We start from the raw sequence: 13,421 nt of genomic DNA, 5'->3' as shown, positions 1-13,421 counted from the left end.
ACCACTTGCTTGACCTCTCTAGTGAAGAAACCTTGGGTAAATCCTCGTGAGACGGAAGGGGAGCAACACGCATGGGTGCCCCTGGATTAACTCTGCAGAGGTGGGCGTGTGGGGAAAAGGTCTTTTAAAGGAAAGAACGGAAGAAAAAAAAAGGAAAGAACGATTCGATTGAGCGGGGGTCGGGGAGGGACGACACGACACGACACGACGGGGGCGCGGGAAATAAGACTTCGCTTCCGAGCATCTCCGCGTCCGCTCTGCAGGGCACCGCCCGACGCGGACCCCGCTTCCTCTGGGTACAGGCGGCCCAGCTTCATCCCTACGACTTTAAGTGCGCGCCGTCGGCGCCTTGGCCTTCACCCACCCATCCCGAGCCGTGTCCTGCGGCGACTTCCTGGCTGGGGGACGACCCAGGAGCGCGGGCCCCAAGTGGACAACGAAAGGCAGTAGAGCGGCTAGAAGCAGCCCGGTAGGGGGCGCGCAAGCGCCCGGAGCTGGGAGCGGGGCCTGCGCGCGCCAGTCCCGCCCACGCGCACCAAGTCCCGCCCACACGAAGGCGCCACGACCCAATGGGGCGGCTGCGCCATGCCCTAGGAGGCGGGGAGAGCGTCGTCGCGTTCGGGTGACGTGCGTACGAGTGTCGGGCCGTGTCGGCGGCGTCGGCGGCTGCCGTGTCTGCGGCGGGTGGGAAATGGCGGAGTACTTGGCCTCCATTTTCGGCACTGAGAAAGACAAGTGAGTAAGAGCGCCGGGGGCCGAGGGGCTGGCGAGGCGCGGGCAGGGGAGCCCGCCTGCACGTGGGGGCAGCGCCCGAGCAGGCTGGGGAGGCCACGGGGGTGGCGGCCGGAGCCCGGGCGGCGCGGCCGGTGGGGGAGGGGAGCGGGCGGCGGGAAGGCGCGGCGGCCTTTTCCGGCCCAGCGCGCACTTTTCAGGCAGCCGCCGCCTGGTTGGGCCGCTCGGGCGGGCGAATGGAACGCGCCCGAGTGGGAGGCGAGGCCCTGGTGCCAGCGTCCCGCGTGGCCCCTTTCCGCGCTTAAGGCGGCGTGGCCGGGACTGGGTGCTCGCGGTGCAGCTGGGTCGGGTGGGGCGGCGCGGAGGCTGCGCCCGGGTCGCGGCGCTCTTTCGACCCCAGCTCGGCCTCCCCCGTCCTCTGGTTGCCCGATGGCTTCGCAGTCTTTCTGCGACCCGGGCCTCTGTACCCGCAAGCCTTCCGAAGCCGCTTCGAGTTGTGCTGAACTTACCCTTGAAGGAGCTGAGCCTCTTAAATGTTCCCCCCAACTTTCCGTTTGCAATGTCACAATGGACAAACTTCGACGAGATTCAGTCGCAAAATTATTTAGGACCCAAGACATCGGGGTTTTTATCCAAATTGTGTCCTTTTAAGGAGATGATCGAGCCTTATGGATATTTGCCTTTTTTCTTTTTCGTGTGTGAGTCATTGGAAGTATCTCGGGTTAGCTATCTAACCTAGAAGGACAATGTGCTCTTAGAACGCTTGGAGATACAGTTCCAATATAAGTAAGAAGGTGGGTTGGGGGGAGGGGTGTGCACGCATCTTTCAATCACTTACGGTGGCTAAAAGTAACATATTTCATCTCTCCTTTGTTTGATTTTTGATTGCCACGTTGGCACTTATGAATTTCCACTCTGGATGAAATTTAGACTAAAGGGAATATCGTCAGGTAATTTAAAAATGTTTCTGTTGTTTTATTTTACTTTGAAAGCCTAAGCACTAAGCAATCTGGCTTAGTTAAGTCTTGGGGGGTAATTCAGAGTTCCAGAGGCCTTAGGTCCATATACTTAATCATTGACAATGTTCTTAATGGTGCTTTAAAAAAAGATATTGCTTAAACGATTTCTGTCTCCAGGATGGACTGTCTTGTGAAATGTCGATCTTTACACATGATAGGATCGCCTCTGTGGTGTTGGGAAGAAGGGATTATACACAGTTTCTAGCAAACTCCTAGCCAAAGTCGACACTCCAGAAACACGTGTGTCCTATAGGCAACTTCAGAGCACTCAAAAAGGAGTGAGATACGGTTGTCGCCTTAGGGAACTCATGGAGGGGTGCAAGGAAGTGAGTGTGAAGGAAAGTGAACGTGCATTACATGTTTAAATATCCTGAAAATAAGCCCTGGGGCCTTTGGAGCCACGGAGGTAGCTTGGGAGCTTTGCCTCTGACCTGAGCCTGGGTGAATTGAGAAGCCAGTTTTGCTGGAACAAGAGGTTCTCTCTCCGTCAGGGTGGGGCGCCCTGGCTTCATCCTTTAGTTTATATTTGTGCTTTGCTTCTTACTTTTTTAAGAGCCCTGCAAGTGGCTTCATATATGTTTTTATAAGTTTGTCCCGATAACTTTTTATTCAAGACTTAAACTGTGTAACTGAAATGTGAGGGGTTGGGGAAATGTGGCAACAGTAAAAGGTTTCAGAACCTGCAGGTCCAGAAATTCAGATTTGAGCTCGGAATGAGTCTGAGTTGCGCAGACTAGCAAATTTGCCCATGTTGCAAAATGGCCATTGTTGCGGTGGCAAATGTTTAAGGAGCCCTGCTATGGATAATCACATTCCTCATATTATAAAGGCTGTATTTCGAATGCAGACAAATGCTGGTCTTTATTCTGGGGTGGTTTTTTTTAATATTAGATTTTACATTTTTATTGGCACCTAATCCACATATCATACAAGTCAGTAGTTCAATCATTGAGTCAGATCAAGAAGATTTCTACCATTTTAGAACATCCCCTATACCCCCGTGGTTAAATTGCCTTTAAAATGAGTTGTGTACTCACAATCAGTTCTAGTGCTCCCCCTCCCCCCAGGATGTTTTTTCATAATAAATTACAAGTAAAATAGATACGGTATTTTAATGTTCAGATTAGATGCAAAGCTAAATATTCAGAAAAGTTGATTCTACTCTCATTTCAAGGAGACACTGGAGTTTTAGCTTCCATGAAACAGAATAAACTAGAAAGGAAGATAAAGTGCCTGTTAAATTTTTTCGATTTAAGGTGCAAGTGAAATGTAGGTTTCTGCCAAAATGAGGAAGTGATTCCCTAAAGGTATAATATCACGCTAATCAAGTTAGGTGACCTAAAGTCAGACCTATAAGATACAGGTACAAATAAGTGTAGTGATCATTTTCTTTCCTGATAAATTGAGGCTTTCTCATTTTTGTGACTACTGAAGAATAAAGAAGCACTGGTGACCTAACAGTTACATGTTGTGCTGCTAACGGCAAGGAAGAAAAAATGAGGCTTCTCTGCTCTTGTGAAGGGTCTCAGAAACTGACAAGGGCAGTTCTACACTGTCCTACAAGGCTGCTGTGCAGAATCGCCATATCTGGCAGTTAAGAGGAGCGCCCTAGTGGTGGTGGGCCGCTCACTCACATAAGCAGTTCAGAAACGCCAGCCTCTCTAACTGCACCTGTAAACAGACAGTTACAGTCTTGGAAGCCCACGAGGTTTCTACCCTGCCCTTTAGGGTCGCTATGAGTTGGCATCAACTTGACGGCAGTGAGGTGGGATTTTTGGTTTTGGTGGCACTGAGTTCCTAAATCTCTAGGTCAGTGGTTCAAACCAACCAGATAGATGCTCCTGGGAAAAAGTATGCTTCCATAAAGTTAATAGTCTCAGAAACTGGAGCAGGGGTCCTCAAACTTTTTAAACAGGGGGCCAGCTCGCTGTCCCTCAGACCGGTTGGAGGGCTGGACTATAGTTTTAATAAAAACTATGAAATTCCTATGCACACTGCACATATCTTATTTTGAAGTTAAAAAAAACGGCAAAAATACCCGGCTGACTAGATAAATGTCCTCGGCAGGCCGCATGTGGCCTTTCTAATGCCGTGACCCTTTAATACAGTTTATGTTGTGGTCACCCCCAACCACAAAATTATATTTTCGTTGCTACTTCGTAACTGTAATTTTGCTACTGTGATGAATCGGGCGGCCCCTGTGAAGGTTGCAACCCACAGGTTGAGAGCCATTGCTCTAAAGTCACTGAATTGGAATCATTTCGGTGGCATGACATTTTTTTTTTACTTAAATTCACGATTGCTTAACTATGGCGTTTGCTTCAGGACAGACTGCAGGGTAGCCTTCCCAGTTCCCAAGTTTAATTTTGAATAGGGGCCCTCTTAAAAGGTTTCCTGTGTGCCACAGACCTGCTAACTCAGCTGGGATTGGTCACTTGATGGGTAGTTTTAATTTGAACTGACCAATCAGGGGGAAGAAGGTGTCCTTAAGGAGCTGTGGTGGCACAGGTGGCCAAGTGCTCTGCTGGTAATCAGAAGGTGGGCAGTTTGCGCCCCCCAGCTGCTCTTCAGGAGAAAGCGGTGGCCACCTGTTTCCTGCATGAAGACCCCAGCAGCCCTGTGCGGCAGTGCAGAGTCGCCTGCAGGCCGTGGGTTTGGGTTTGTCTCAGGCAGTGAGGTTCCTCGGAGATCAGGAGTTACTTATTTCAGATCTACTTTTGGAAATTTCATACTGATCTGATACAGGTGAGAGGGGCTGAGCTTTACTAGGTTGTCTTTAGATGACGATGGCATTTAATGGGGCCTGTGTATGAAGCACACCTCCATTATCTCTCGCTCTTGAAACAGTGCCACCTGGGCAGTTCTCTCCTCGGGTGGTATCCGAGCCCCGGGACTGGGGGCTGGGCCCACGCACACCCAGGCGCTGAGTGGACAGTTAGGCTCTTGGAACCTCACTCCATGTGCTGGTATCCTCCAAGAGAGCACTACATCTGGGGCTAAATTTAGTTTTAGACTAACTTTATATTCCATTTAAAGGAAATAGAACAGAGCGAGAAAGTTTAAGTGGAGGGGGTTTAAATGAGGAAGCTTATGAGTATTGGAAGAGTGCATTGTTATTGAAGGGGAAATTGGCATTAAATTGTGTGCTCAAGTTTTTGTGAGGTAAAAGTATATATTATGTTGACATTTCCAGCTGCTTTTGTATTTGCTCAGCAAAATAATCCACTCTTACTTTCCTTTGCAGAGTCAACTGTTCGTTTTACTTCAAAATTGGAGCGTGTCGCCATGGAGACCGATGCTCTCGGCTGCACAATAAACCGACCTTTAGCCAGGTTTGTCTGTTTTCCCTTTTTTCCTCTCTGTTTCCATGTCAAGTGTCAGAGCTGTGTGCCCTTTTCTGGGCAGTTAGCAGTTTCCCTGGTGGTGGTTTTCCATTTGAGGACATCGGGGAGCACACGAGCCCCCTTCACCCACACCCACACTCCCTCTGCAAGGTTCGAGGGCATCGTTCCCTCACTAATGGGACAGAAGCTGTCAACAGGAGTTCTGCTTTAGCTGGCACCGTTTTAAATATGTGTGCATTGACAGACACATTGGCTGCTTCGGCCTTTCCCTTTGCCCCTGCTTAGTGGCTGGGCTCTAGAGGAGGGCCCTGCCAGTCTGGGTTTCCTCGGGCTCTTTCCCAGGAGCTAGTGGGTGCCAACAGGCTTTTTGCTCTCAGCGGGGTACTACTGTGTCCTTGGGTCTTGCTAGCATCCTGGGTGTGATGTGTTCATCTCTTAATTAGACTCCCCTCCCCAGTTGAGGAAACCATCAAGTTACATTCCCTGCCACAAAGACCTTAAAAATGAAGCTCACCATTAGAAGATGGGTCATTACCCAAAACTGCTCATGACATGTCTCTTCAGACCCCTAAAAGATGACTGTTGTCTTGGACTTACGTCTGCTGTGAGTTCAGTCAAACTTTGTAAGCTTGAGTGGTTTTACTTTTGATTGATCAAAGCAAAGGCAGGAATTTCCATTGCCTTGTGATCGTGTATTAAACAGAAAGTGCCTTAATAGCAGGAGGTTCCGAAGGTTCACAAAACATTGGGATTTTGGAAAGCTGTACTTGAGCACCCAAAGTGAGGGCAGTTGAGCACCTAGTTCTAGCCCACCCTAAAGTCTGCACCACCTCTAAACAGGTGTCTGCTGTCTGAAGCCCACGAAAGCTACCAAATTCTACCTCTGAGCACACTTCTTCCGGCTTCCCTATTTTATTCTTCTTCCAGAATAGATGTTTCTTGTCAGTATTTAGACAAACCAGGTGGCGAGTGTAAGTGAGCTGGAAGAAGGACATTAGTAAGGTCAAGGAGAACCTCCCAAGACCATGTTGTTTTTTCACAGGAGTAGGGTGATGATCCCCTGATTTGTGATAAGAAGTTATTATAGCAAGATTTTTTTTTTCAATAGCTCTGAATGTATCTTTCTGTGTATGTAATTTCAGAATATTAGAGCGCTTACTTTAAATTTTCTGCTGATGGCACTTGTAAAAGTATCAAATAGTACTTGATTTGTGGAACCAGTTGCCCCAACTACAGCAGTGTCCACACATTAGGGCATAATCAAGCACCTCACCTGTTTCCACTTTGCGTGTTGGCAAGAGAAACTGACCCATGTTGTAAACATTTTCTTTAAGGTAGCCATGAGCACTGTGTTTCTGTAAACGTGCAATTAAATGACGTGCTCCAGTCACAACGAGGGCTCATTCATTCATTGATCACATATTAATTAACCTCAGCTTCTTATTTGATGTGCTCGTGAGGTTTGCTTGGTTTTAGGTAATCATAACACCCCCCCACCCCCACCCCCAACTGTACTGGAATTTTACGGGAAGTTCCTATCATTGAATGTCCACTGCCTAGTTACTTGAATTAGACCTGAATATATTCATTCTACCTTTGAATAAATAATCTGGCTCTTGGAGCTTTTCATTCACATGTCACCCTCAGGTGACTGGAGTTAAACATTGCCTAAGTGAATGAGGTCGGCAGTATTTGAGGCTTGGGGGAGTGGTGGGCCTGATGGGTGCTAAGCCCCAAGTTAAGGGTGAGATTAGTTCCATGTGGGCCAAGGTGTGCTGCTTACCCCCTTGCCTCCCAGGGAAGTTTCCTGTCAACTGACCTTTGCCTGGGGAGCTCTCCACACAGCCGCCAGGACTTGAACTGACGGGCTTGTAAAATGAACCACTTAGGAAAAGGGTTTTGCTCAAATGTGGGGGAACAAACATTTCTTTTTCTAAATCATGCAGTAGTTTATAAATACCTACTCATGTCGTTTGTAAATATCTAGCATAATTCCATGGGGATTTCTTTTTAAGCATCATACAATGATTTGGACATTGAGATTTATGTAATATATTAGTTTACTAACTTAAACATGGTTTGTTTTTTCAGACAACTTGATTTTAAGAAGAACGGTACAATATAAGGTTTCAAGTCTGCCTGATCCCGTTTAAAGCACAAGGGCTAAAAGGATTTTTTTTCTTAAAAGAAGGATCGGAAAAGAGCAAATATCTTAAGCTATTGTATTATGTAAACAGAGATTCCCACCAAGAAAGTGTAAATAAGAGACTCAAGTATCCAGTCGGCGGTTCAGAGACCTGCTCGGTGTGCTTAGTTTGTAAGAACCATGGACCGTGACTGCATCCCATAGTGCATTTGGTTTAAGAAGAGACCCTTTTATGTGGAGAATATGATTATCGTGTGCATTTTTAGACATTAGTGTCTTAGTTTGAAGTACAAGAAAATGTTAGTGTTCTTGCATTGAAACACTTTTACTATTAACCATGTGGGACTATTTAAAATAACAATTCTAACTTCTTCTTGGTTGCTGGCTGACTTGACCTAAGCCACTGCTCATGCTCTGTTTTCATAATATGATGGTTTTGGTGAACTCTTCAGAAGACACGTGGCTGACTTGCGGGGGAAAAAAGCAACAACACAGACGTTTAGCCATTTGCAAACAAGTTGTCTCTTTGCAATTGTCTAATATATGCACAGCAGCCGGTAGAATTCCCCTTTTTATTTTTTTTCCCCGCAGACCATCTTGATTCAAAACATCTATCGTAATCCCCAAAACAGTGCACAGACGGCTGACGGCTCACACTGTAAGTCCCACAGTCGGAGGGTTTTTAAGAGAATGCTGTTACAGAGCCCACCCTTAATTGAGACAAACCACGTTGGCTGCTGGGCTGCTGACATAGAGCTGTTGCAAACAGGACACGGTGGTGGAGCTCCTGGGTGCTCACAGCAAGAACTTGGTACTTGGCCGCATTCACAGGCTGCTCTGGGCAGGCTCGCTGGCCAGGCCTCTTCCTCTGATTGGCCTTTGTAAGACCGGAAGGTGGCCCGCCCAGGCGATGCTCTTTCACATCCTTAGCCAGTCACTGGTCTTCACAGTGACTGAACCCCCGGCATTTATTAAGTTCTTTCTGTACAGTTTTTTAAATCTTAGGAATATTTAGGAATCAAAAAGGTAAGTTGCCCGATAAGTCTGGCATTTCTTTCACCGTTACCATTTTTTCTTTAGGAAGTGGAGATGTCATGATATGTAATTACGGTATTTTGCTCAGTGTTTGCTCACTTAAACACAAGCAGTCCTCTTGGGTCCTTCTGTTCACCAGAAGTTCTCGGTCCCATCTGAGAGTTGCGCCGTAGTGGTCTGGCAAATGGCTGGCATCCATCCTTGGATTCGCGTGATAAGATGGAATGCTTGATGTGAAACCAAAATACAGTATTCGCATATCATGAGATCTCTGTTACAGTGCAGTGTTAGGATGCTTCAGGTCACCATCAGCGAAGAGAAAACACCTGCTTCCAAAGAAAATAACTTGCTCTTTTTCAGCATTGAGGCTCCACGGAAGTTGTCGCCAGAGGAAACCGGTGAAGTGTTTACATTTAATTTTCCATAATATAAAGTTGTTGCGTTTTGTATTTCAGACCATTGCCCTCTTGAACATTTACCGTAACCCTCAAAACTCTTCCCAGTCTGCTGACGGTTTGCGCTGTAAGTTCATACAAGTTCCTTCCCTGGTTCCCTGGGCTTGCGTGTCAGAGCTCAGTGTCAACTCAATCTGGTCTGCGTTGTAGTGTGAAGGACCACGTTTTGTTAAAGTGGCAAGAATTTTTTGTCCTTTTTTTCTCCCCTCCCACCCCCTGTGAAAACCTCTGGCCTTTGGACTTCTGCCCACTTTCCAAAGGAAAGCTGACTGGGAAAGGGGCGGGGCCCTTTCGCAGAGCTGGACCCTGGCACTACAGTGCCTTTATTTTGACCATCCTTGTAGAGATACTGCGTATCATTCCCTCTTCAGAACAATATCTGAAAGTTAATCTCCTTTTCAGATATTTGGAGAAATCTGTTGTTTATGAAACACCTTTTCAGATTTAGCACATTTTTCCCCTTCTCAGATACTGCTTTGGAAGTCATGTTGTGTGAGTCTTGCTTTATGAGCATTTCCTGAAAGAGGGTCCCTCCCTTGCCCATGAATTTTTCACGGCATTGGCCCTATATCCTGACAAAGCACACCATTTTATTAGTTTGTGTAGGATTTGATTTACTGCATTTGGAAAATACAGGGTACTTGATGAGGAAATAGATCTTAAATTGGCTTTGCCAATTTCTTCCTATGTCGGGATAGAGTAATTTAGGTGTGGATATTAACTTGAGTGGTAGTTTTAAGAGAATGGGGTGGATTGCTAGCAGGGGGGAGAGCTCAGAAAACTAAAGTTTAATTTTTATAGCTATTCCCCTGTATGTTCAATGGGATTGAGTCATCTGGATACATTGACGTGAGCAGGTTGGATCTTAAAGCGATGGGTCCCAACCAATGGTCGCTGTGTTTCATTTCACCCGTTGATTTTTAAAGAAGTCGAAATTAAGATAAGTTGCTGTTAGAAGGTACCCAAATTGAATACACCTCGAATCTGATCCTCTTCGTTTCTAGGGTGACCTCTGTGAGGTGAGGTGGTCCCCTTGGCCACTGGCCCCCAGACTGGGTGCTTGCACGGTTCCATGTGGGGCAAGGTTTTTCTCTCACTTTTCCTGCTGAGACGGAGTTTTCACCATTAGTACTGACCTTGAGAGTTAAGTAGAGCCATCAAGTCGCTGTTGATCCTCGGTGTACTGTGTGACAGAGCAGAACTGTCCCAACTGGTTTTCTAGGCTGAACTGTACTGGGGCAAGGCAAACTGTCAGGTTTTCTCCCATCCCACTAACCTTGCCAGCTAGCCGCTAAGCACTAGCCAAGCTTCGCACCACCAGGGCTTCTGGCCTGATGGTAGAGAAGTCCTTTCTTTTCCCAGAGTTGGATGGCAGCAGGATTTACTTGGTAACAGCTTGGTTTAAAATACCTGGTTTGGGGGTTGTTGTTTTTTTTCTGTTTTTTTAAAAAATGAAATCACTAATTGGAGAGAAATGTTGGCATCTGTAATAACCATGCCCTGAGGCAAAAATAACTGAAAAGTAGACAATTGAGTGTAGTGAATAATTTTTGCCTTAATAGTTTTACTTAGGGACTTAGCGTAAGTGTATTATCAACAGTAGGTTCCTGTGTTAGTTTTCTCTGTCTTTAGTTGCGATCTGCAGTACTCTTACTTTGCCTGTGCTAAAAAGTGAAAATTCACTACTAAATATTCAAGTTCTGGGGTCCAGCTTATACAAAATAAATGAAAATCAGATACTCTGATTTAGTTTAGGAAGAAGATACCTTACACTGATGAACCCACAGTATTTAGCACCAGCCCTTGGGATAAAGTTTCAACCTGCTAGGTTTCATTTCCTAAAATTACTATCTGTTAACATCATGTGTAAAGAAATAAGCTGTATATACTTGAGTTAAATCTAAATATGAATCCCAATTAAATACTGATGTTTCTCTTTAGTAAATTTGGTACCTTTCAGTTATTTAAATTACAATGTTTGACTTGATTAGTTAACATATGTGTCTGCCTTTCAAATTGTTTTGATTGATTCCAAAATTTGAAAACAGAATATTGAAGAAAAAATTAGGTTAATGATAGCTTTCAGATTTGGGCATAGTGTGTGCCCATTGGCTGTTTATCAGGAACAGTAATTGTTTAGTGCATGTAGTCAGGTTCAGGTTTTAAAGGAGTCTGGAGGCCCCTGCTGGGCCTTAGATCATTCTCAACCAAAATATTGAAGCTGGTGCTCTTTACAGTTTTGGGGGGTTTGTTTGTTTGTTTAAGAAATGGGAAGTTACTCTGAAGCTGCACAGGCTCACCGAGGACAGAAGCGCAGGGCTCTGTGCTTTGCACATGGGATTGCAGGATGCCCCCAGACCCAGCCCTTGGTCCCAGCATGGGAGCCAGCCTGGTCTTTTGCAGGATCCCAGTCCAGTTACTTGGACTGACAGGCCACACTCTGAGGCCTGTGATTTGCATTAAGAAAACTAATAGAAGTCAGACAGTAAAATTGGTAGAATGAGAAATGGGGAGAGATGTAAATTTCCAAATTCCACCCCCAAGTCTTGGTTCTGTATGGGTGTATGAGGGACTCTTGATGAAAATAATCGTGGCCTATCAAATAAGGAACTTACCCAACAAAACATTGTCACTTCCTTTTACTCAGAGGCATCCAAAGTCCTGTCATGGTACCAGGGGCTTAGCCCTCCTGAGTCTCTGGTTGCGTGGGTTTTAATCGCATCAGGGAAAAGTTGACAGCGTTCTGTGTGGCTGCTCATCTGTGAAAGGAGCTAGTTAGGAGCAGAGGCACCTGTTTGAGCCTTCACTCCGTCAGATAACGGCGGGAACAAGTCAGGGGTCACTTGGCCTCTGGCCCGCATCTTTAAAAGAAAGGCCGTTTTCCTGGCACTTTTTCTCAATTTGAAAGTCAGCTCTTTTGCTCAGGCTTTTGGAAAATGTGGCCCTTCAACGCGGATTAAAACTTGCTGTGATTTGCATATTTAAATAGACAGGACTGAGATTGTCAATGTGGGGCATTTTAAAAGCTCGTCGCCCTCTTACCTAGTAATGATTAGGTGTGTGCTGCAGTGTCATCAGTGCTCCAGTAGAGTGAAACTGTGCTGTCTTTTCTCTTTAGCTACTCTAATGTGTGTGACTAGCAGTTTGAATTTTAGCACACGAGTTCTTGCTCCTCCCTCCTTCCCTCCCCTGCTCTAACCAGCAAGGTTTCTGTCGTTTCCAGGTGCCGTGAGCGATGTGGAGATGCAGGAACACTATGATGAATTTTTTGAGGTGAGATGTCAACTATTTGAAACCATAGACCTAGTTCTCTTCCGTTTGAGAAGAATGAAATATACCCTCCCCCTCCCCCCAATTCAATTACATGTTTGTCTTTGATGAATAATAAGCCTTAAGCCACTGTTCCTCCCCCTGCAGGAGGTTTTCACGGAAATGGAGGAGAAGTATGGTGAAGTGGAAGAGATGAATGTCTGTGATAATCTCGGAGACCATCTAGTTGGAAATGTATACGTCAAGGTAAGAAGCGCTGACGCCGGGCGAAGGGGTCAGCCCTGTTTGCTAGATGGCACTTGTGAGTTGTGATGGGCTGTGACTGCCCCTCACTGGTTCTGGGAGCATGTCCCAGATTGTGACTGTGGTGGCCAGGGTTTGTACAACTCTTGGGAGTGTCTGTGTTTTCTATTTTTGACTCACTTTCGCTATACAGTCATGTTTGGCACGATCTTCATCTGTTGGAGACTGAGTAATGCGATCGTGAAACAGCAGCTTCCCTGCCCCTCTGTCTGCCCCTGTAAACATGATGTGTGTTTGGGTGAGTCCTGGAACATGTCAGTAATGTAAATGGGCGGCATGTGTTTTGTACCATCTTTAGTTTCGCCGTGAAGAAGACGCAGAGAAGGCTGTGATTGACCTAAATAACCGCTGGTTTAACGGGCAGCCGATTCACGCCGAGCTCTCCCCTGTGACTGACTTCAGAGAAGCGTGCTGTCGCCAGTATGAAATGGGGTGAGTCGGGCTTGCGGACTGTGCTCTCCAGTGCCGTGTCCTGTGCGCATGTGCTCACCACCTGCTTTCTTTCCGTCCATCCCCAGGGAGTGCACACGAGGCGGCTTCTGCAACTTCATGCACTTGAAGCCCATTTCTAGAGAACTTCGGCGGGAATTGTATGGGCGCCGCCGCAAGAAGTAAGTATCTATCGACACATGCAGTGTGAAGTTGTTTGGAAAGTGGCTGGGTGTGGAACTTAGACTAGGTATTGCTCTAAAGACTGGTTTGAGCATGAAACCTACTGTTTGACATACAACGTTTTTGAAGAGCACTCAACATATCCAGAGATCTCCATCCTCCCCTCAAGGAGAGCACCGGCCTGGGGACCCAGCAGAAGAACCGTTTGAACAGTTCAGTGGGCAGGGGGGCCCGTGGCACTGGGTGAGGAGCCCACGGAGACAGTTCTCATGTACTGGGGTCTGGGGTGTTTGGTCTCCCAGTTAGGCAGGGGTAATTTTAATATAAAAGGTTCCCATTTAAGGGTTTTGTTTGCTGTTTGGTAGCTGTTTTGTTGGGGATGGAGTGGGGGTGGGGGTGCGTGTCCAGGCAGTCTGTGGGGCCCAGGAATGCAGAGATGGGCCAAGGTATAGGCGAGTGTTGTAAATCCCTTCCTAGGAGTGCACTCTGGTCCTGAGGAGTGCCC

The 13,421-nt window shown here is 46.6% G+C and overlaps 1 protein-coding gene across 2 annotated transcripts; it reads left to right on the top strand.

Moving 5' to 3' along the window:
• The first annotated feature begins 654 nt into the window (after window positions 1–654).
• U2AF1 (U2 small nuclear RNA auxiliary factor 1) lies at window positions 655–13,279 on the top strand. Of its 2 annotated transcripts, none has more exons than XM_004696906.2 (7): window positions 655–735; window positions 4,996–5,083; window positions 7,833–7,899; window positions 11,955–12,004; window positions 12,149–12,247; window positions 12,603–12,736; window positions 12,823–13,279. In XM_004696906.2, exons 1-7 carry the CDS (start codon window positions 692–694, stop codon window positions 12,917–12,919), a joined length of 579 nt encoding a protein of 192 aa, XP_004696963.1. In that variant the 5' UTR covers window positions 655–691; the 3' UTR covers window positions 12,920–13,279. The 2 variants fall into 2 exon arrangements, with proteins under 2 accessions (XP_004696963.1, XP_004696962.1); XM_004696905.2 differs by lacking the exon at window positions 7,833–7,899 and adding an exon at window positions 8,732–8,798 and having other exon boundaries at window positions 12,823–13,269.
• Window positions 13,280–13,421: the final 142 nt, after the last annotated feature.

This window comes from Echinops telfairi, unplaced genomic scaffold (assembly GCF_000313985.2).
Source record: "Echinops telfairi isolate 266 unplaced genomic scaffold, ASM31398v2 ScPeMD7_7469;HRSCAF=8507_0, whole genome shotgun sequence".
Lineage (NCBI taxonomy): Eukaryota > Metazoa > Chordata > Mammalia > Afrosoricida > Tenrecidae > Echinops > Echinops telfairi.
Note: the sequence above shows the minus strand (reverse complement) of the source record. Positions and strands in the feature narration are given on the sequence as shown.

Bases quoted from the DNA above. Each gene is read 5' to 3' on its own strand.
- U2AF1 (XM_004696906.2), top strand. From the start codon at position 692: ATGGCGGAGTACTTGGCCTCCATTTTCGGCACTGAGAAAGACAA. The intron at 12,005-12,148 runs GTGAGATGTCAA...CTCCCCCTGCAG, and splicing joins ACTATGATGAATTTTTTGAG to GAGGTTTTCACGGAAATGGA. The intron at 12,248-12,602 runs GTAAGAAGCGCT...TACCATCTTTAG, and splicing joins TTGGAAATGTATACGTCAAG to TTTCGCCGTGAAGAAGACGC.